This window comes from Sprattus sprattus (genome assembly GCF_963457725.1).
Source record: "Sprattus sprattus genome assembly, chromosome: 15".
NCBI classification, from domain to species: domain Eukaryota; kingdom Metazoa; phylum Chordata; class Actinopteri; order Clupeiformes; family Clupeidae; genus Sprattus; species Sprattus sprattus.
In genome coordinates this window covers 19,087,367-19,110,633 of record NC_137913.1, presented here as the reverse complement: position 1 = coordinate 19,110,633, position 23,267 = coordinate 19,087,367, and the positions used below count along the sequence as shown (strand labels likewise).

Sequence of the window (23,267 nt, the reverse complement as noted above, 5' to 3'; positions counted from 1 at the left end):
ATACACGTTGTTTCACATAAAAAGCGCACATGCGGTTCCTCCTCTTTGCTTTCAAAGGTGTGGCATATGTATATCAGTCCTCTCCCAGCCTCGCACGAGTTCTGTGAACATTTACAAAAAGTCACAGATGCAGCCCTATCTCCACTCAGGGCAGGGCTGAGGATATTAAATAATATTGGCTGACATACAATTGGCTCTTAGCAGGCTGCCCGAGAGCAGACACAGGCTCTGCCCTCTCACGTTGTCTGGCTGGCATTCACTGTCAATATCCAAAAGAGCGTGTTTGCTCCTACACATCGCATTCCATTCCTGGGGCTGACGCTGGCCTGATGAAGGAGACCGTCATGACCTTCCTGTCCTGTCTGTCTCTCTTACTGACTTTGCCAACTTTGACTCATGGTCACTACAATTGCTGTGATTCCCCTTGGCATGCACCACATTGTCCACTGCATCGCTGACTTCCTGGAGTACATGGGCATGAAAGGGGCCTCCCTGCCTTTGGGCTTCACCTTCTCTTTCCCCTGCCAGCAGAACAAACTGGACCAGGTCAATTTCCTACATTTCTCTCCCACCTCACAGTGCAGTCAATCTGTCCTGGATTGCAACCATTACAGTCTGCATAGGGTCTTTATTTCATGTGACTTGCTGCTCTAAAGAAATGTGCAAGCATGGTAGGAGAGGTTACTTGGGACCAACAGACCCTTTGCAGGCAAAGGCTACACACACTAGGAGCAGCCTCGTTCTCTCTCTCTCTCTCTCTCTGTCTCTCTCCCCCCCCCCTTCTCTCACTCTCTCTCTCTTCGGCTGTGGAACTAATGTCAAATTTTTTAGACTCTTTAGCAGGTAGTATTACAACCTTTGTGGTATCAGTGCTACTAATATATGAGTAAGTAATATGCCTTAAACATTAAATTGAATGTTATGTCTACAGACCAGGTTGTTATTTGAAGGATAATGCTTTTTCCCCCAAAATAAAGATTCAACTATTGTCATGAACTATGAAAAAAAGACCAAATGTATGTTCTGTGCAAAAACTGACAAACCAAACCCCTGTGTTCTATGTGAATGAAGTCATACAAGCTGGAGACAACTTTCCCCTAAACTTCTTCTCTTGAAAAGGCAGGCTAACAGGGATGTGAACACATTGTTACCATAACAACAGATCACTCTTGATTGTACCAAAGTGGCTTCCCATGTAGCAATGACTAACATTATTTTCCACTTTCTGTATTGATTTGGGTTCCCTCTTTTGCTCTGTGCTTTTCAGAGCGTGGGGACTTTCTGGCCTTGGATCTGGGTGGAACCAACTTCCGTGTGCTCCTGGTGAGGGTCCGCAGTGGGAAGAAGCGCAGCGTAGAGATGCACAACAAGATCTACGCCATACCTCAAGACATCATGCAGGGCACTGGAGACGAGGTACTTACACACACACACACACACACACCAAATACAGACATCAGTAGCTGTATATTGCAAAGATACCGTGGCCTCTAATACATGCACGCACACACACACACACACACACACACACCAAATCTCCGAAGAGCAAGGGTAATTAATCACACAAATTATAGGAATACATACATCAGTAGCTGTATATTGCAAAGATACCATGGCCTCTAATACATTTGAAAGAATATACACAAAGCTTGGAGACACCTCCACTAATCAATTTCTCTCTGTATCTCTTCCTCTTGCTGTCCTTTTTTTTTCTCTCTTTCTTTGTGTTCTTTTTTTTTTTCTTTTTTGGTGCATGCCACGCCAGCTGTTTGACCACATTGTCCACTGCATCGCTGACTTCCTGGAGTACATGGGCATGAAGGGGGCCTCCCTGCCTTTGGGCTTCACCTTCTCCTTCCCCTGCCAGCAGAACAAACTGGACCAGGTGAGTGGCAGCTATATGTGTATTATATGTTATATGTATATATGTTAGTATTATACGTGTAGGTTGTTTTATGTTTTAGCATACTGTATTGTAAATGTATCTTGTATATTTAGTGAGGTTATTTAGGTTATTATATGTTTATTACATGAGAATTATGTTGAGAGTACTTGTACAGAGTGTATGTTATGTTATACTATGTTATGTAATGGTAGGTTGTTGTGCGGGGCCTTGTCCTAAACATTTCAGTACCCAGTCTGACCCTGTGTCATTCTGTGCATCTGACAATAAAAGACTTGAGATTTGAGCACTCCCACACTCATTCTTCCACTCTCCCAATGGCTCACTCTCTTCCCTGCCCTCCGCCAACACAAATCCTTTCAAACAAAACCAGCGTTTGCTTATGAGGTACTGGCCCTGAGGCTAAGACATGCAGCAGGGGGACACGGGGCACGTATTCACACTCACATGGCTGTATCTGTGACCCGTCTACCTCTTGTTTGTCAGGGCATCTTGCTGAGGTGGACAAAGGGCTTCAAGGCCACTGGCTGTGAGGGACAGGACGTGGTGAACCTGCTGAAAGACGCCATCCACCGGCACGAGGTAATGCCTGCTACCCCACATGGCCTAGCGCCCCCACCAACTAAATGAAGACATTGTTCTAAAATAACGGTTGTGTTTACTCGTTTTTCATCCAGGCAGGAGCGTAAATAAACAAATACAAATAACGGAACAAGGGGAGATTTGTTTGGTTTCTGTTTTCCTCACACCGCTTGCCTAACTGTCCCCCCTTTCTTTCACTGCTTCTTTTCTCTCTTCATCTCATCTCTGGTTGTCTCACTCTCTGTGGGCCTCCATGATGTCTGTCTCTATTTCCCCCCTCTCTCCTTTCATCTTTGTCCCCCCTCTTCCTTTCCCAGGAGTTTGATTTGGACGTGGTAGCAGTGGTGAATGACACAGTGGGCACTATGATGACCTGCGGCTATGAGCATCCTCTTTGTGAAGTGGGGCTCATTGTGGGTGAGTGGACGACTAATGTCACAACTACCGTAACCTAGTCAGGTGTTACAACCACGGCAAGACAGACCGCCTTAATTTACACCTTAAATTATCCCTAAAAATAATACAGATTTTTCAGTGGAAAAATTATGTAGATTTTGCACAGATGAAAGGGGCAAAACCACTTAATTTGAGCCTTAAGGGGGCATGTTTGCAAATGAAGAACCCCCTAATATATATATATATATATATATATATATATATATATATATATATATATATATATATATATATATATATATATTGTAAAGTTAAGTGTATTTTAAGTGTTTCATGCTTATGGTGAACAGCTGGGCTCTCTGTCAACAAGGGAGCTGTCAGTTTGGGGGGTTTGTTAAACTGTCACCATGGTAATGAGTCTTACAGGTCCCTTGGTGTCCGAAAGCCACAAAACATAATCCTGCAACGTGAACTTACTGTATATGCTTGGCCAAAACCAGTGTAGACTTTTCATGGAATTCGGATGTGCTCGTTCACAAAAGCCAAACACTAGTAAAACTTGGGATACGTGTATTTTTTCCCACATTCATCTCACATCAATAAAGTGATCTGAGGAGTATGAATCATAGAGCCAGTGCTGTGAATTGCAATTTAGAGACACACAGAGACAGATTATACAGAGGTATGATAAACCATGTCAATGTCAGTGCAAGATATTACAAGGCATGCACACATGTACAGCAGACCCACTACAAACCACTGAGATCAGATACATTTTACAGAGAGTGATGGGCAAGATTAAAGAAGTATGTCTTAAGTGCACGTTTAAAGGTTTCCACCGTTTCAGCCATTCTTAAGTATTCTGGCAGAGTATTCCAAATGCTGGGATCATAGAAACTAAAAGCTGCTTCTCCATTTATCCTTGACCTGGCTTTTGGGACTGTTAAGAGTTCACATCTCTAAATCTGATTGGAATTTTGATCCTTGAAGCCTTTTCTAGAAACCATTCAATGCGTCAGTGGAAGCCTGGTGTGGTGCGGTGTGCTATGAGTCAGGGAGGGAATATTAAACTCAGTTCTTTGTGTGTGTGTGTGTGTGTGTGTGTGTGTGTGTGTGTGCGTGTATCTCAATGATTCCTAGGCACGGGCACCAATGCATGCTACATGGAGGAGATGGAGAACGTGGAGGTGGTGGAGGGGGACGAGGGCCGCATGTGTGTCAACATGGAGTGGGGCGCCTTCGGCGACCATGGCGAGCTGGATGACTTCTGCACACCCTTCGACCACGCCGTGGACGAGCGTTCGGCCAACCCCGGCAAGCAGCGGTACGTGGCTGCATGACAACATCACAATCCCCTCTTACAACCACACCCAGAAGGAATAAAACACCTACATATGTAAAAAATTGAAAAAAAGTTTAACTTGCCTTCCCTTCTCAAGAGACTTACCACTACATTTACATTTAGTCATTTAGCAGACACTTTTGTCCAAAGCGACGTACAAGAGAGAGAACAGTCAAGCTAAGAGCGATAAAACCTGGTGTAACAATAAATATATATATATTTTTTTTTTTTCAAGAAATAGAAAATGACATAGAAAGAAAAAGAAGTGCGGGACTGTCACTGTTTAAGTGCAAGATAAGCCAAGGTGCCAGTTAGGAAGGGTGGTGCTCTCTGAAGAGTTGGGTCTTCAAGAGCTTCCTGAAGGTAGAGAGGGACGCCCCTGCTCTAATTAGAAGTGAGATGGTGAAAAGAGTTGTTATATAAACCTGTGGAAGAGGGAGGATAACGACGTGAAGTACATGTGCGCGTGTGTGTGTGTGTGTGTGTGTGTTGCACAGGTTTGAGAAGATGATCAGTGGCATGTACCTGGGGGAGATAGTGAGGAATGTGCTGCTGGATTTCACCACCAGGGGGCTGCTCTTCCGTGGGCGTCTCTCGGAGAGGCTGAAGACGCGCGGCATCTTTGAGACCAAGTTTCTCTCTCAGATCGAGAGGTTTGTGTGTGTGTGTGGGTGTGCGTGCGTGCGTCTGCATCTGCACTTATAACTCTGTGTGTGTGTGTGTGCGTGCGTCTGCATCTGCACTTATAAGTGTGTGTGTGTGTGTGTGTGTGTGTGTGTGTGTGTGTGTGTGTGTGTGTGTGTATTGACATGCATCTCTATTCCTATGCATACAAATGAGTGCGAGTGGCATGTGAGCACCAAGCCGTTGCAGCCAGTCCACCCATGCTTGACACACCTGTGCTCAGAGATGTCTGTTCTCCAAAACGAAGCCATACGTCAGGGACTTGGAATGTATCCGTCCTTTCAGCCCAGTGGAGCATGACACCCCTGAGCTGTTTTCCTCTTTGTGCCTGAATGCACTCCCATTCTCCAGGCATTGCCTCACTACACCAAAAGTGTAGTGTAGTGTCACGACCTGATACAACGCATACAAACCGATCCCATTATTCTGAAATTCAATTTGATTAGCTTTCTCTGCAGTGCTCAAAACAAAGACAGATGCAAATCTTCAGGGAATGCAAACGGTGCAAAGACACATTGTCAAAACCAGGAAGGTGACAAAAGACTTAGATTTAGGAAGAGTCCAGATTGTCTTCTGCTTTCTTACAAAGGAGAGGTAGTTTCTAAAGAGTGGGCTAGGGCAATAAAATGCTTAGTCACCCATAGAATAAAGGCTAGTCTAGGAAAATGTAGCAAAGTCAAGGAGGATAAGTGGACAGAGCAAAAGGGTACAAGGAAATGGCAGGTACAGATTTTGTAGCACTTTTGGCACTTTGCCTAGTCTAAACAGTGTGTAGCATACAATAGTACAAGCTCTGGGGGCCAACTATGTTTGTTTGTGACTGTGATGTCCCTAAATGTCTGCACCCCTCGGGGCTAACCTGGTGTCTGTGTGTGTGTGTCTGTGTGTGTCTGTGTGTCAGCGACCGCCTGGCCCTGCGTCAGGTGCGCTCCATCCTGCAGCACCTAGGCCTGACAAGCAGCACATGCGACGACAGCATCCTGGTGAAGGAGGTGTGTGCTGTGGTGTCGCGCCGTGCCGCCCAGCTGTGCGGTGCCGGTCTGGCCGCTGTGGTGGACAAGATCCGGCTAAACCGCCGGCTCGAGCAGCTGCGCGTCACCGTGGGGGTGGACGGGACCCTCTATAAGCTGCACCCACAGTGAGTAACAACCTCCAAGAGAGGGTGTGTGTGTGTGTCTGTGTCTGTGTCTGTGTCTGTGTCTGTGTCTGTGTGTGTGTGTGACAATGTAACAGGTGTTTTGAATTGTTCACTGGTGACTCACAGTTTCCAATTTTCCATATTGTTGTCACGTCTCTCACCATGTCTGTCTCTTTCCACCCACTTCTTCTTCTCTTTTTCTCCCCTGTCATCCTACTCTCATCAGTTTCTCCACCATCATGCGTGAGACTTTGCGTGAACTGGCGCCACAGTGCGAGGTGACTCTCGTGCAGTCGGAGGACGGCAGTGGGAAGGGCGCTGCCCTAATCACCGCCGTGGCCTGTCGCCTGCGAGATGGGGCCAAGTAGCAGCCCTCCATGCCGGAGAGGACTGCTATAAAGGAGAAGAGACAGAAAGTGGGGGGGGGGGGGGGGGGGGGTACAGTGATGAGGTACAGTGATGGCCTTGTTAAGACAATACTGTGCCACACCGACGTGTGATTGTGGCAAAGGAGCGGATTCAATTTAAAATGTTTTTATTCTTTTTTTGTTATTTTTATTATTATTTATTTGTATTTTTAATGACTCTTCTGCTGACACCTTAATTATGTGTGCCCATTGCAGTATATGTGTTTGAAGATGTGTGTGAGTTTGGAGAGAGAGAGATGAGCATGAGAGATTATTTCCAGTGATGAATATTGCTGGTCAGTAATGTTGCTGTGTCCCTCCTTAGACTACACTTTCCTGTTTTATACTGTGAATGTAGGAGCGATGTTTGTTATTTTAATGTATAATTATAAAGACATTAGGTATTTTTATTTTCAGTAGTCCTTAGTTACTGTAGAATTTGAAAAACAGGGTCATTGCACACACAGGACATCTGACATTTATTGGGGTTGTTCAAAAAGAGCATTGTTTTTGTTTGCTTGGTTTAAATTGGGATCCAACCAAAACACTGGCAACACATTTGAATGGTGTAATGTGTAGGGTGCAATGAATCCCTAACGGAGACGATTCACAGCTTTAGTTTGATCGGGAGACCTTTGTGCTCTTCAAATAGTAGAGTGTGCAGAAATCTAAAGCCATTTGTTTCTGTTATTGGCTATTCTGGAAATAGATCTCTTTGCCAGATGATGCTGAGGTCAACAAGGGGTCTGAATGCTTGTGCGTTTTAGTTATGCTGTTACCATGACCATCAGAAATAAAGTGTTCTTGTTTCTTGATTTAATTCAGTTGCTGTTTGCAGAAAGGAATTGCATATTTTCTCTTCAGAGCATCTATTCAAATCAGCTCAAATTTCTTGTTACATTTTTAACTGTTGGTTAACTGGTGTTCATTTAAACCAGTGGATGTCTATTTATTGTTTGGTGGGGTTGAAGATGGAGAAACTGTTAGACTGCAGCACTTATCTTGTGGTCTTGTGGTTTCCACAAAATTGGTTTCCACTTTAGATTGGTACTGACAGCCAAATAAAGAATATATTGGCAAAATTGGCAGCACATGCCATTTGTGTTTTCTCAGTCTGAACTTGTTGATCTCATAAAAAAAAATCTTCTTTTTTTGGTGTGTCTTTTTGTTTGTACCTTCTCATTTTTCAGTCATGTAGATGTCTTGGAGCAAGTGGCTTTCTTCTTAATTTATTTTGTTTGAAAGCTACTTCATGCACTTTCTAAATTGAACTGAACTGTTGTATCTCGGAATATCATATTTCTATATTGGATTTACCAGACCAGCACCAATTCTACTGTCATGTTCTTTGTTGCCAGACATAAAACACGGTACTTGACTGCATGTCTTGCTTTTTGTCATCTTACAATATGTTTTATGTGATATAGAAAGTGCACAACAAAGCGAAATCATCATGTAACACCTGGGTACTATTCGACGACACTCGCTAAGCGGTTTAGCAAGCTAAATTCCAGGCTAAAAAAAGACAACACCGCTTTAGCGGATTCGGCGTTGCAACTTTTGCTCAATTTCCATGGTAATTAATCGCTTAGCCCTAGCCTGCTCCAGGGCAGGCTAAGCAAAGTTTAGCTGGCTAAACTTGCCACACCCACGCCAAAAGGAGGGATCCCATTGACAAGGAGTCATAGTTTGATTAGCGTAGGAAGAGTTCTTTGCGATTGCCAAGAAGATCCATTTTTCCTTCATGATGAGTTCTTGTATGAGCGCTAACGATCCACCCGACAAGGAATAATTAATCTAGAAGACCTTCTCGAGTCATTTATTGCATACACCACCGTCAAACATTGAATGTCATCACTTTCTTGCGAGTGGTAGCCTTTATTTTTGTAATGTCGGCGATGCGGAGAACAAAGCACTCATAATTATATGACAGTGGTAGCCTATAGTACAGTTGAGACATTGGTACAGTTGATAAACCCGAAATAATTTTCATGTGCAGCCTGAGACGTGATTTTTAGTTTGCACATGAACACTAACGTTTTCTTTTATCCCAGGAAATTTGAGCACATAACCCAAATAGATATTGGCTAAAGTTGTTTTACCTACTTTAACTTACATCATTGCAAACGTTTAGTTTTGAAAATGTGTCTAGTGTTTGTGCGGTAGTGAATGGTGGAGGTGGATGGTAAGGTGGGTGCATGATAAGAAGAGAGAAATAGACACAATTTCTTTTCATTGCTTAAATGTATTGAATTTCTTATTAATACATTCACATTTAGTCATTTAGCAGACGGTTTTATTCAAAGCGATTTAAAACTACAATTCCTGCGAGGGTGAGGGGAGTCGAACCGATGATCTACACTGTAGATTCTACAGTATGCAAGCCATACGCTAAACCCGCTGCACCATAGTACCTTTATGTGTAGAGAAAAGATGTCACGTATTATACATCTTATAGACAGTTTCTTATATTGCTGTGGTAGCCGCGGGAGTGTTTGAATTTTGACATGATTATGGTCTTGAATTCTTCATAACGCGTTCATGATCATATCCTGCCTTATCGGAGATCTTTTTCTTTGAGTTTAGACCATTGTACCTTTCAAAAAAATCATGGTTTTAGGGATCGACCTTTCTTGCCTTTTGAAGCAAGACGTGCACGCGCAATTTAGCTGACGAGATAAATTAACTTGAGGTTAAAATAAATTAGCGCCCGTCGCCAGACCGGTTTGGCCTGTTCTCATTTAGCGAGCTAGTTAATCTCCAGTTGCGAGCTAAATTAATTATCTTAGCTTCAGTTGTACGCCGAACAGGGCCCTGATTGTATAGGCTTCTGCTTGTTTGTGTCTTGGATGACATCTGTCCCCTGGTACTGAGAATGTGCCATTAAAACCGGCCTGGGGAAGTCTGCCCTCCTCATTAGCAATGGCCAAGACCCTGCTGTTGCATAGTGCAACCTCACATTTGCAATACTGAGTTTTCAAGTGCCCTGGGCTTCTCACCGGTATCCTTAGTTAATGTCACCCTCATTAAAACACAGGCCCTAGAGGTCTAGAATCAATTATTTGGAATCAGATGGTGGTCAATAACAACTCAGTCTCAGCACCACTTTCTTGGAAAATGTGGTGTGTAAAATGGGCAATGTCTTTGCCTGCAGCCAATTAATGTCCATCACCTGTTGGTTTGAAGATTATGACTGCCGTTGTCTTAAAGGCCAGGTTTTAATTTACCCTTAGAATTTAATTTGCTTTCAAATAAGTCCTTTCAAGAGCCCTACTTTTGCTTTCTTTCATGAAACAGGCTTTAATCTTGAACAACGGTGGCAACCATTGTGAGAAGGAGCCTGGGTTCCCCTCTATATTCATGAGGTCTTGGAGACACAAATCTCAGCCATTTGCTGACACTTTCAATACACTCCCTCAGGATAATCTCTTCTCTAACCAGAAATTATAACATTCTAACTTAGTTTAGTTAGTTAGTTAAGCATTTATATTCCTTTTGGAACAAAGGCCATTGATGAATTGTTTCCATCCTCGTCTGTCCTGAGCCATCCTCTCCAGCTGTTTCCACTGTAGCTCCTTCATGTGTTTTTCTTCAGGTGTTTTTGGGTCGTCCTCTACCTCGTTTGCCTTGTGGGTTCCATGTCACTGCCTGTTTTGTTATTGATGTTTCTTGTTTTGTGCGTTCCCACAGGTGGATGTTGCTAATTGTGTTTGGCTAGACGACTCCAAGGATGCGTCTAAGGCAGTGGTTTATGAATGTTTGTAGTTTGTTAGTGATGTTAGTGGTGGGTGGTTCTCCAGGTTTCGGAGCCAGAGAGCAGCACGGTTTTAACGTTGGAGTTAAAGATTTGAAGCTTCTCCTTGAGGGAGATTTTTTTACTTTTCCAAATTTTGTTTAAGATGTTTAATGTTGTTATAACTTTCCCAATTCTTGTCTTCAAGTCCTCCTCTGTCCGACCACCAACAGCTATCACACTTCCCAGGTAGGTGAATGTGTCAACATCTTCCAGCGTCTGTTCCCCAATGGTTATTTGGTCCATATTTTTGGTATCTATCTGCATTACTTTGGTTTTTGGTCCATTTATTTTGAGTCCATATCCACCTGTCGTTTTTTCTAACAGTTAGGATGTGTCCTGCATCTGTTGGTGGCTATCGGAGAGTAGTGCGATGTCATGCGCAAAGTCTAGGTCCTACAGATGTTCTGTTAGAGTCCACTGGATGCCAGTCTTTTTATTGTGGGTTGATTTTGCCATGATCCAGTCAATGCACAGAAGGAAAAGGAAAGGGGAGAGCAGGCAGCCCTGTTTCACACCGGTGAGCACTTTGAATTTGTCTTGTGCGCATCCCTGGAAGAGTACCGTACATTGCATTGCATGTCCCGGTACATGTTCTGGTGTTGATATACTTTGGGGGGATTCAATAGTGTGCCATGAGTTTCCATAGCATTTCACGGTCTACACTGTCAAATGCCTTTGCAAAGTCTACGAAATTGACATAAACAGGTTTATTCGATGGACTGCTCAATAATGATGCTGAGGCTAGCAATTTGGTCGCTGCATGATCTCTCATTCCTGAAACCCTTTTTTTTCTCTCAGTTCATCATCAACCCCCTTACGCAGTCTCTCCAAGATGATGCGGCTGAACACTTTGCCAAGTCTTGATAGCGACACGATCCCTCGTTAGCTGTTGCGATCCCTGAGGTTTCCTTTCTTTGGTATGATATCAATGAGCCCGTCCTTCAATCCATATTGTCTTTATTAGCTGGTGGAGCATGGTGGTTGGGATGTCATCCGGCCCTGCTGCTTTGCCACGTCGCAATGCCTTGATGGCCTTCCTAACCTCAGTTCTTGTTGAAGGGGCACAGTTGATGTTAAGCGTGTGTGTGGCTGGTGGGAACTCTACCTTTTGGGCAGAGGGCTGTCTGTTGAGCAGCTCCCTAAAGGGTTCTGTCTGTCCTTTTGATGTTGTTCTTCCTTGGTGGTGAGGAGTCGTCCCTGTTTGTCCCTTATCTGAGTGTTTGTCTGCCTTAACTTTCCAGCTATTTTTTGGGTGGTCATGTAGAGTTCTTTGAGGTTGTTTTTCCAGCTGCTTCCTCTGCTTCCTGTGCCAAATTCTCAATGTAATTCCGCTTGTCACATTTTGCACTTTTATTCACTTCTTTATTTGCTGTTTCATATTCTTTGTGAGCTGCTCCTATTGTCATTGTGACAAAATAGTGACATCAATTAACAAACTTAAGGACTCACATGATAACTCTTAAGATGAACTAAACTTAATGAAAATGTTAGGATTAAACAAAAGTCTTATACAGACAGAAGATAACAGATTATGTGAGATACATAACAGTGTTACAACATCTTAAAAAATGTCCTTTCTGGTTAGGTGTAACATGAACTTTATGGCAACGTGGGTTGACTGTTGAAACAGGTTCGTGTGTGTTCGTGTGTGTGTGTGTGTGTGTGTGTGTGTGTGTTCATCATCTTGACAGACTTAAGTGTGTCTGTGTGAGTGTCTGTGTTTGTGTTTGTCATGTTGACAGACTTCAGTATATCTTTGTGTGTGTGTGTGTGTGTGTGTGTTGATGGTGATGGTGATGGTAATGCTTCAGTTATTCGCCTTCTGTGGTCTTCTCCATGTATTGTGTCTTGATTTGTTTAAAGGCCAGGGTGGACTGTCTGTGTAAGGATACTTGCTCCACATGGGGTCATTCCGCCTTCGGCCATTTCCTGATATGCTTAGATATGCCTTTCTCCTTTGAGGTATTTCGTCAAAGCTCCTTGGGAGGGGGTGGGGCAGCCGTTTCAGGTGTTGCCCTGGTCCCGTGGAGCCGAGAGGAGTTGATGTGGTTGATGGCTGGAGGGTGCTGGCTATTTGTAATGCTTGTCCGCCTTTCAAGATTTTAGCGAGATGCTGCATGGTGTTGTTTGAAGTTCAAACGGTCCTGCTGTTCCCTCTGTTGACATTGTGGCGAGTTCCTGCTTCCTATTGTCATTGTGACAAGGAGCTGAATGGGGCTGTTGTCCTCCAGCTGTTCTCCAACTTCCTTATACTGGCAAGAGATCTCCGAAAAAAAGTTGAATCCTAAGCAACAGGCTTATGATCAAAAGAAGCCTAATGGTGTCGCCCATTTCCATAAGGCGGGGAGCAAAAATGTTTCTGTTAACATAATTAATACCTAAAATGATATTGGCAAAATTTCCGATCGGGGACGGGGGCGTGGCAGCGGCGGTGAGAAAAATTAAAAAAATTAACGTATTGCCCCTTGTTCCAAGCAGAGCAACTGCCCTTCAAAATTCCTGTGCACCTCCCTGGTCCTGTAAGTTCTTTCATACAGCCGGCCGGCACACAGACACACACACATTCATTTGCTTGCTCATTTTCATCCAGATTCCAGTGGCCCGTGAATGCCAAACCCCCTTCTGAGCAATCCTTAATTTTGTTCTTCATAATTAATTCAGCGCTCCTGGCATCATTTGATGAAGTCAGAAATTCAGCAGCTAAGTCCTGTTTTGAGGAAACACATTCTGCAGTTATCATCTTATTAAGGTATGCATTAATAGTACAAGATAATCTGTTTTGCACTCTGCAGCTCAGCTCCTCCCCCTTTGCGCACCATAGTGCCTACAGACCCATCAGACTATGGCCTAGGTGGCGTACTGTCACAAGTGGACTCGGACAACATCGAAAGGACTGTGGCGTTTGCGTCTCGAACTCTCTCTGCTGCTGAACGTTAATATGCCCCAGTGGAAAAGGAAGCCTTAGCATGCGTTTGGGCTTCGAGCGGTGGTGTACATACCTCTGGGGACACCGCTTTACCCACCAGACAGATCACCAGGCGCTGACGACACTTCTTCACACTCTGTCTGCCACTGACCTCGACTCTGCTTGTGTTACATGCCCTGAGCTCACAAAACTCCGAACACAGATCACGTGTGGATGGCCTCCTTCACCCAAAGGCTTTGACCCTGACCTGTTGCTATACTACAACCTGCACTTGAAACTCTCAGTCAAAGAACTTTTCATTTTCCGTGGCTCTCGACTGATTGTGCCCATAGCCCTATGCCCTGACCTGATTGCCATCGCACACGAGTCTCATCAAGGATTGGTACGGACAAAGCAACGACTACGCAAACTTTACTGGTGGCCAAAGATGGACGCTGAGGTGCTCAGTGCCATCCGCCCCTGCCAGCTGTGCCAGCTGAATGACAAAACAGCTAAGCCGCGCTCAGTTCCACTGCAACCAGTGCCTCTGCCAGATGGTCCATGGAAGGTCGTTTTGGATATAGTGGGCCCATTCGGCATTGCTTCTCCAGAATGCAGGTACGCAATAACACTGACCAACTACTATAGCAAATGGCCAGAGGTTGCCTTCACTCGCACTATTACCACTGAAGCTGTGATCATCTTCCTGTCAACTGTATTCAGCCGCCATGGCAATCCTCTGAGCATTGTTACAGATAATGGTGTTCAGTTCACCTCTGCTGCTTTTGCTGCTTTCCTACAAGAAAGACAAATAAGCCATCGCCGTTCATCTCTCTACTGTCCTGCTGCCAATGGACAAAGTGAGAGATTTAACAGAGTGCTCAAACAGACTGTGCAGTTGGCCATTCAACAACACCAGCCGTGGAAACCAGCTGTGACTGACTTTCTGCATTTCTACCGTGCCACACCGCATGCCACAACTGGGACTTCACCTTTCCAGCTTCTCCATGGACGGCGGATGCGCACAAAGCTGACACTGCTACCTCCTGCTTCAACACCTCCTGCTCCTACATTGACTGTCACAGGGTCAGCCAACGTCAGCGCAAAATGAAGACATACACGGATGCCAGACGTGGTGCTCGTCCTCCTGCCTTTCAAAAAGGGGACAGAGTGCAGGTGAGAAACCCACTACATGTTCCTAAAGGTCACAGGAAGTTCAGTGATCCTCTGACAATAAGCAAGAAGATTGGTGAGGGTACATACAGACTGAGTAATGGAAATACCTGGAATGCCTCCCACCTTACTGGCTTTCCCACCACTACACACAAACCAACACACCGACGAAACACCTGAGCCTAGACCCATGCGAGATACTCGCCAACCTACCTGGCTGAAAGACTTTGTTACTTAAGAATGTGAAAATATACTGTGATTCCTGTGATGCACACAATTGTTTGATTTGCAGCATAAACATGCATTGCTCATATTGAATGACACACTACTTAAAGTAATGAACAATTTCTAATTTCAGAATACGTTCCACAACCATTCAAAATAGCAGTGATCAAACCATCTCTCAAAAAACCTAACTTGGCTAATTTAAGGCATATATCTAACCTGCCTTTCTTGTCAAAAATAAATAACTTGAAAAAGTAGTAGCAAAGTTACTCACTTCCTCTACAGAAAAACTATCCAAAAGTACCTCATATCTGGCTTCAGGGCCCATTGGAACACTGAAATGGCCTCAGTTAAGGTTCTGAATGACATATTAATCTGATCATGGTGCATTTCAATATCGGTTCTTGCTGGATATCCCACTTACTGGGACGAAGTGGCCAGTCTCCTCGCTGAGACCACTGTGACTAGATGTCAAATTGAAGTTTACTTCATTATAATTTTTTTTACCAGGAGGAACATTTGGGGCTCCCCTGCACAGGCTGAACAGCCAGGCATCAGAGAAGCAATTTAAGCATCCACCCCTGTGGTGTCTTATCATCCACTCTGGTTATGAGATGCGTGCTTGTTGAAATTAGATATACCTCGACATAATTGCACTCTACCCACGAGTCAAGGGCACTTCCTACAACCCTGTGAACATTCAACACGTATAATTATTATTTCAGGAGTCCTTGTCCTTGAGGCCTTTAAGTTGCCTTCTCTCCGCAGAGGTTAAGAGTGAATCTTTTCAGCTCGACAGAATAATCAGTGTCCTTGTCTGTCAATAGCTCTTTACACTCAGTGCGTGCACATGATGGCAGTACTCCGATCCGATCCGATTCTCTCCATGGGGTCTCCACGTTATCTCAACGCACATGGCAGTGACAAATCCAGATCTTGGCCGCATCAGTTCAAATCAAATGCGGAATGTTTACATCTGCTACCGTTGATTATACAGTAAATACGTTGTGAAATGAAACAAAAACACACCACAGTTAAAGTTGTATTAGTATTGATTGATTCACATCGATATGAATGGATTACATGACTAACAACTGGTGGAAAAGTAATATGAAAATATTTGTTCACTGAATTAGAGCGTTCTGTCCAAAACAGTTGCGTTCCAGTTTCAAAGTTTCAGTTTCGGTTTCAGTATTTCAACGTGAATGAGAGGGAGCACAAGAACTGAGCATCTAGCAGCGATTTATCATATCATAGACATATATGATGCATGTATATGTCTGTGGGCAGGATCTCAAGCACGTGCAAAAGTTGTTGTTGTCCAATTGGAATCTAGATTAGAGAGACACATGCGCGCCCAGTCCGATTCCCAGCGGATTCGAATCGTGTATCCAGGGGTTTACATCGGAGTTCAGTCGGACTCAAGTCGGACACAAGAAATCTAGATTTGGGGAGACACATGAATCGGATCTCTGATTTAAATCGGACTGAAATCGGAAATTGGACACATGTGTCCACACTGACTGACACTGCCAAATCCACTTGATCTTTATCATATCAATGTGATGCAACTGCCAATTCATCTATTACAATGTGCAATCCATGATTCTAGTCCAGTACACTTCTTGTAAACTGTATCTACATTGCTACTCACCATTCTCTAGCAGTCTGTTTTGTGTATGCGCCTCAAAATAATCTGGTGTTTGTACACAGCACAGGTTCTATAAGACCGAGCCATCAACAAACCAGGCCAATCAGTACATGGACGTGTATATTTTGATTGGCTTTTGAGCTTAAATATTTACAACCTTTTGCCAAAATCACAGACTCAACCTTTAAGAAGATGCAGATGGATACCCCCTTATGTGCCATTTAACAGGGAGTTTTCCTTGCCTCTGTTGCCATTGTGCTTGCTTTAACGGGGTCCAGGCACTGGGCTCTGTAAAGCGCCTTGAGACAATTTTATTATTTTGGCGCTGTATACAATAATTAACAAATGTAATTGAATTAAGGAACACTATCTTGGTGTCCTATGCTAGTCTTATCATACATGTTTAGGGGCACTGCATATTGTCCTGCTTCTGAGAACACCTGCTTTGCTGCCTCTCTGATGTACAGCCAGTTCCACAGTATTCTCATGTCATCAAGTGTTTTCAACTAGAAATAAAATGGAGGCTGATGTTCAACAGGTGACAAATATAAACCTTCCACTAAAAAGGAACAGCTCCCACCACCCTCATCAAGCAAAAACAGGTTGACCTCAACACAAAGGGGCCAATTTGACAAATCATTGAATTTGGTACCCCACTTCGTTCATTGTTGTCATTGACAGCATTCTGTGATGCCCTAGTCAATTACCTACAGGCTCACAATCAAGCCAAGGTGATAGTGAATGGAACCACTTGCCCCTTTTCAAATTGAAATTGCTCTCCCCTCTGCTACGGACTGGGTCGCTCGGGAGAAATGGTCAATAGGATTTAGCTTCGGTTTGTGTGGCAGCAAATGAGACGCTATGAGAGTGAGTCATCCTGCCCAATACACAGAGCTCGTAACCTGAACAAGCAGGGAAAAAATCTTGGCATGGTGGAACAGACCAAGGGCACACAAGACTTATGATCATGAGGATATTCAAAACCTTATCATGATCAGGGTTTTCATACTCTTATACATGTACCCTCTGGTAATTAGATGGGAGCACATAGCATGGTCATTTTTGAAACTGTTCTAACTCAAGTGTTTCAACACCAATGTCAACACCAAGCTGAATTAATAACCAAATACAACTGCAGACGAAAGACAATATAATATTAAGAAAACTAAATTACCAAGCACTGTGAGGTCATTTGTGTCATAAGCTTCTAAGTCTGTAGAGTTTATATGGTGTCAAAATGAATTGAGAGTACCGTTCTACAATATTATTTCCTTCTATTGTAGAAAATACCAATGAAGAGTTCATGCAGGTAGTACATTGAGTGGCAGAGGACAAGTTTTAGAGCATAGGAATATAATGTTAAGATCCTCTTGCCTGGAAAATGCGTTTGCAGCTTGGGCTTTTCTCATGAGTAGATGACCTTTGTGTATGAAGTTGCTATTTCAGAGGTGGGGAAACCGAGTCATAAATAACACAGTTAGGAAATGTATTGGGTAAAAACATTGTGCCGCACTGTCTGTTGCTTTGTATGAGTAACAGGAGCATAAGGGGGGAACCCCACAGCCCTGTGTAAGTAGCCAACTACGCCACCCTGGGAATTGCACCCAGAGAATATTTAAACTAAATGTTCTAATAGGCACCTCAGCCCTTACACACGCCACACAAGAGTCGTGAATTCAAGAAGATGTTTATTTATTATAAAGATATGTAATAACCTGTCTAAAACCCTCTCAGGTTTTTCTACAATAGAAGGAATCCCTTACTGATAGAAACACTTCTAAATTTGCTAGATTTCAGTTTTATCCATTTCACACTGTCAATCAACTTGGCTAACAGCTAACGGATACCCCCATAGAAAGATAGGAGTTTGGGAGTAACCAGTTGCCATCCTGCAGCCTTTCAGTCTCTGCCTTCTCTCCTTGCTTCCTGAATTTGATGCAAACTCATGTTTCAAGCACCCAGAAAAAACAGGAATTCCTGCCTTCTGCACCGAAATATCTATCAAGCTATTTGCCATCGGATAGGAGACCAACATCCCTGCTACTATACGATTGTAGCCTGTGCACCAGGCTAGGACTAGGTTCCTTTGGTCTCTCTCTCCTCTGCGCGCTCTTTTTCCAGTGCCAATCATGTCACTAATTGGGGGGTGGAGTGGGCATTTAGTACAGCACCTAAAGGGTGTAGAGGTAGGCATATACAGCCGCGGAAAAAATTAAGAGACCACTTCAAAATTATCAGTTTCTCTGGTTTTACTATTTATTGGTATGTGTTAAAGTAAAATGTACATTTTTGTTTTATTCTATAACCTACTTGCAACATTCCTACCAAATTTCAAATAAAAATATTGTCATTTAGATCATTTATTTGCAGAAAAATGACAATTGGTCAAAATAGCAAAAAAGATGCAGTGTCTTCAGATCTTGAATAATGCAAAGAAAACAAGCTCATATTCATTTTTAAGCTACACAATACTAATGCTTTAACTTAGGAAGAGTTCAGAAATCAATATTTGGTGGAATAACCTTGATTTAAAATCACAACTTTCATGTGTCTTGGCATGCTCTCCACCAGTCTTTCACATTGCCGTTGGGTGACTTTATGCTACTCCTGGCGCAAGAATTCAAGCAGCTCGGCTTCTTTTCATGGCTTGTGACCATCCATCTTCCTCTTGATCACATTTCAGAGTTTTTTTTATGGGATTCAGGTCTCGAAATTGGGCTGGCCATGACAGGGTCCTGATCTGGTGATACTCCATCCACACCTTTACTGGCCTGGCTGTGTGGCATGGAGCATTGCCCTGCTGGAAAAAACACTTCTCAGAGTTGGGGAACATTGTCAGAGCAAAAGGAAGCAAGTTTTTCTTCCGGGAAAACGTTGTACTTTGCCTGGCTGAGGTTTGTAAAAGACCATAAGGATTGAACCAAAGCGGACTGGACGGTCTCCTAGTTCGTCTTCTCTGATGAGTCCAATTTCACAGTAGGTGCAAGACTCTGTGGCTTGTAGGCCTCTCCAGGTCTCCGTCTAACCATCAGACGACCATGTGTTGGGCAAAGCTGAAAATTGGACTCATCAGAGAAGACGAACTAGGAGACCCCCCAGTCCGCTTTGGTTCAATCCTTATGGTCTTTTACAAACCTCAGCCAGGCAAAGTACAACGTTGTCCCGGAAGAAAAACTTGCTTCCTTTTGCTCTGACAATGTTCCCCAACTCTGAGAAGTGTTTTTTTCAGCAGGGCAATGCTCCATGCCACACAGCCAGGCCAGTAAAGGTGTGGATGGAGTATCACCAGATCAGGACCCTGTCATGGCCAGCCCAATTTCGAGACCTGAATCCCATAAAAAAAACTCTGAAATGTGATCAAGAGGAAGATGGATGGTCACAAGCCATGAAAAGAAGCCGAGCTGCTTGAATTCTTGCGCCAGGAGTAGCATAAAGTCACCCAACGGCAATGTGAAAGACTGGTGGAGAGCATGCCAAGACACATGAAAGTTGTGATTTTAAATCAAGGTTATTCCACCAAATATTGATTTCTGAACTCTTCCTAAGTTAAAGCATTAGTATTGTGTAGTTTAAAAATTAATATGAGCTTGTTTTCTTTGCATTATTCGAGATCTGAAGACACTGCATCTTTTTTGCTATTTTGACCAATTGTCATTTTTCTGCAAATAAATGATCTAAATGACAATATTTTTATTTGAAATTTGGTAGGAATGTTGCCAGTAGGTTATAGAATAAAACAAAAATGTACATTTTACCTTAACACATACCAATAAATAGTAAAACCAGAGAAACTGATAATTTTGAAGTGGTCTCTTAATTTTTTCCGCGGCTGTATATAGACACCTTGGGTCTTTACACCGGGATGTGGTCAATCTGCTGATTGCACTGGTGTGATGAAGCCAGGTGGTGGGTGCTGACGTGAAGTGCCAAGGTATGTCGAGGCGTTTGCCTTCCCAATGCTGATTTCCCTTTGATTCGCGTTCTAAGGAATGTTTGTTTTAATAGTGTGTGTGCGGGAGCAGACGCGGATCGAACTGTGGTGTACCAGTGTTTGCGTGGCCGTCAAGGTACAATGTAACGCCAAGCACAACTGTTGTCGTAGACTGTCTTTAACTGACTGATTGTAATGTGTATTTATGTTCCACCAGCACCCGTTGGGTATTGTGGCTGGTTTAGGTTACCTGCTACAAATGTAATGCTTTGAAAACGGTAACGTGAGCGGCAGGTACGTCTTTTGAGTTGTGCTTAATTTCTCTGTGCTTAATTGTCTATGTTTTTTTAGAGTTGTTCAACTGCAACCAGCATTGCTAGGTTGCTGTTCTCTACATGTGTGATTGTGGTGTTTATAGTCTGACTATCCTTTGTTACCTCCGCCAAGGAGGTTATGTTTTCGCCCCTGTATGTTTGTTTGTCTGTCTGTCAGCAGGATTACGCAGAAACGCATGGACCGATTTCCATCAAACTTTGTGGGGCGATTGGGTAATATAATGGCAATAATTTATTAGATTTTCAGATGCCAAGGTCAAAGGTCAAGGTCACAAGGCGGAGGTTTGCATTCTCTGAATGCTCCCATTCTTATGTTTTGTTTTTCTTTAGCTGTTGATATGATTGGTAGTGAGTGCATTAAGTGTACATCACAGGCTAGAGTGGTTTCTTTATTTTCTTTATTCTTTCGTTTGTCCCCCCTCCCTCTCGTGTAGCCAGCCTCGGTGGTGGTGGAGCCAGGGTAGCAGATGGGACCCTTTTGAGAAGGCAATCTCCATAGTTCCCCCTCTTGCACTCGAGGAGTAGCCTAGACATTGGAAGTTGCGGTGAAGTGTCCTTATATCAAGTTTATCAGAGCGGCATTATTTTGCAGTGTGTCTATTGACCGTGAGCACGTGTGTTATTGGGACCCTTACCCTTCCATGGGTGTCTCTCATTGGACTTCTGTCTCCTGTGCCGTTCGCTTGGCGATTTTTTATTTTTTTATTTTTTTTTTTTTTTTTCCCTGTATTAAGTTGTTTATTTATTTTACTGTTACCTGTTGACCAACCAAACCAACACATCTCATATGCATTAATAACGCTTGTATTTTTATACTTTCATAAGAACCTGTGTTTGTACAGATTATTGAGACAGAGTTCCCCTTGCTCTGGCATTAGCACAGATCAATTTAGATCAAGGGGTGGCGAAGTCCGCTGTGTACTAGGGGGCGCTACACTAAAGATCTTTCCTTCCTCATTAAGAAGACTGATAGGTTGGAATTGGCTTATGTTCATGGCATTCTTATCCTTTGGAATGAAAATACCACCTGCCAGACACCACATCCTAGAGATTATAATTTTTTTCCATACAATCACCAAGCGCTTCTGCAGATATTTCAAAACATCATGTGCTCCTTTATAGACATGATGGGGCCGGGAGAGGATGCAGCCTTTGCACAACCTCTTGTGCCTCTCCACCTTGGCGGCCCATCAGCCATCAATGAACCAATCTCCAGTTGGAGGAATGTATGCCACATGAGCTCCACATGCCTCTGATTGTCATTTAATGTAGCTGTGAAAATACTCAACTACTTGAGTGAAGAAAGACTCAATGCAAGCCTAGCTTGTTCTTCCTCCTTGGTATGAGAAGCTCCGCCCTCCTTAACGTAGCCAGTCTACTCTTCACATCTGCTAAGAGCGGGTTGAATTCTCTAAAGGTTTATGTAAGCTGCTTCAATTCTTCCTTTAATACATCCTTTAGCATAGGGTACACTGGAGCATCATTTACGAAAGAAAAGGAGAAAACTGCTCCACATTGCCTTGGGCCAGCAACAACCCAAGATTCTCTGAGCACGGCTGTTGGCTTTTCCTGAATAAACTTCCTATGGGGGAGCCCGGACCGTAACATCTTAGTGAGGTAGACCTAGTCTCTGGCAGGGCAACATGCATGAAACACCCTTTTTGTGCCATGGTGGAAAGGGGGGATTTCACCTTTTCACAGCTTGCATAAGTATTCAACTTCTATAAGTAAATACTTGATAGAAAACGCTTTTGCTGCAATAGCAGCCTTAAGACTTCGGAAGTGAGACTGTACCAGCTTTGCACATCGTTCTGCAATTTTGTAGAAAATCTAGGTTGATGGAATGGCGGTCCTGGACTGTAGTCTTCCATCTCTTCAAATCAAACTATAGGCAAACTATATACAGTTGAAATGTCACATGTCAAATAATCATCATATTAGTCCATGGTACACTTTTGGTACACATGGTACACACGTGCAAATAAATTTATAAGTTAAGTCTGAATGAGTATTGTCACCAAAAAAACATCTATGTAAGTCCCTGATTTAACATGGCTGTTTAAGGCTAGACTGGATACGCTAGTGAACATTGCTTAAGTTGACGTAATGTCATTTTGTTATTCTAACTACAAAAATCACCAGAAATGCAGTTGTGAATGAACAAGCTTTTGTGGGTTTGAATATTTTGAATTAAACTATTTAAAAAATGAAAATTTACAATCATGTTTAACATTACTGTAGAAACTGAATCATATCCATTATAAACAGCATATGAGGCACCTATACTGACCCAAAAATAACAACTGTGGATCACTTAGCAATAATATAATGTCTTCTCAGAATAAGCAACTCAGAAGTTTTTACGACAGGGTTTTGCAATACAGGCTTCATTCCTTACAAAAAAAAAACCTCTTGACTTATGAAACTGATGTAGTTGTAGGCCTGTGGGTTGTAACCTACCACATAATCGCATTTCTGTGTGGTTTATCTCCCCCAAAAAGAAGCTCTACCTACATCACATATGGTGTCAGAAATAGGATGCAGCACTAAGCCCACTGGTGGTATGACCAGTGAACAGCATAGATCTAACGGGATAAGTGAACCCCTGTGCAAGGGACTCCAGTGATGGGTGGAGCTATGGGTGTATGTAGGGTGTCTGGTGCATCACTTTGAAAAAAGTGTGTCAGTGATATTATGGGGTGTGAGAAGCATAACTGGGACTCCTCAAGAAGGGGAGGGCAGTGTGACAGAGGGTCTGACTGTGTATTTGAGTATGTGCTCACTGCTTTGACGGCGATA

The 23,267-nt window shown here is 43.3% G+C and overlaps 1 protein-coding gene across 1 annotated transcript in view; it reads left to right on the top strand.

Moving 5' to 3' along the window:
- Nucleotides 1-6,459, top strand: part of hk2 (hexokinase 2) — a 31,779-nt gene extending 25,320 nt beyond the window's left edge. The window contains exons 11-18 of the mRNA XM_080853020.1: nt 1,268-1,416; nt 1,766-1,885; nt 2,390-2,485; nt 2,803-2,902; nt 4,022-4,205; nt 4,721-4,876; nt 5,809-6,045; nt 6,272-6,459. Coding sequence (XP_080709146.1) covers nt 1,268-1,416; nt 1,766-1,885; nt 2,390-2,485; nt 2,803-2,902; nt 4,022-4,205; nt 4,721-4,876; nt 5,809-6,045; nt 6,272-6,413 — 1,184 coding nt within the window. The 3' untranslated portion in view covers nt 6,414-6,459. The remainder of the gene's footprint in view (nt 1-1,267; nt 1,417-1,765; nt 1,886-2,389; nt 2,486-2,802; nt 2,903-4,021; nt 4,206-4,720; nt 4,877-5,808; nt 6,046-6,271) is intronic.
- Nucleotides 6,460-23,267: the final 16,808 nt, after the last annotated feature.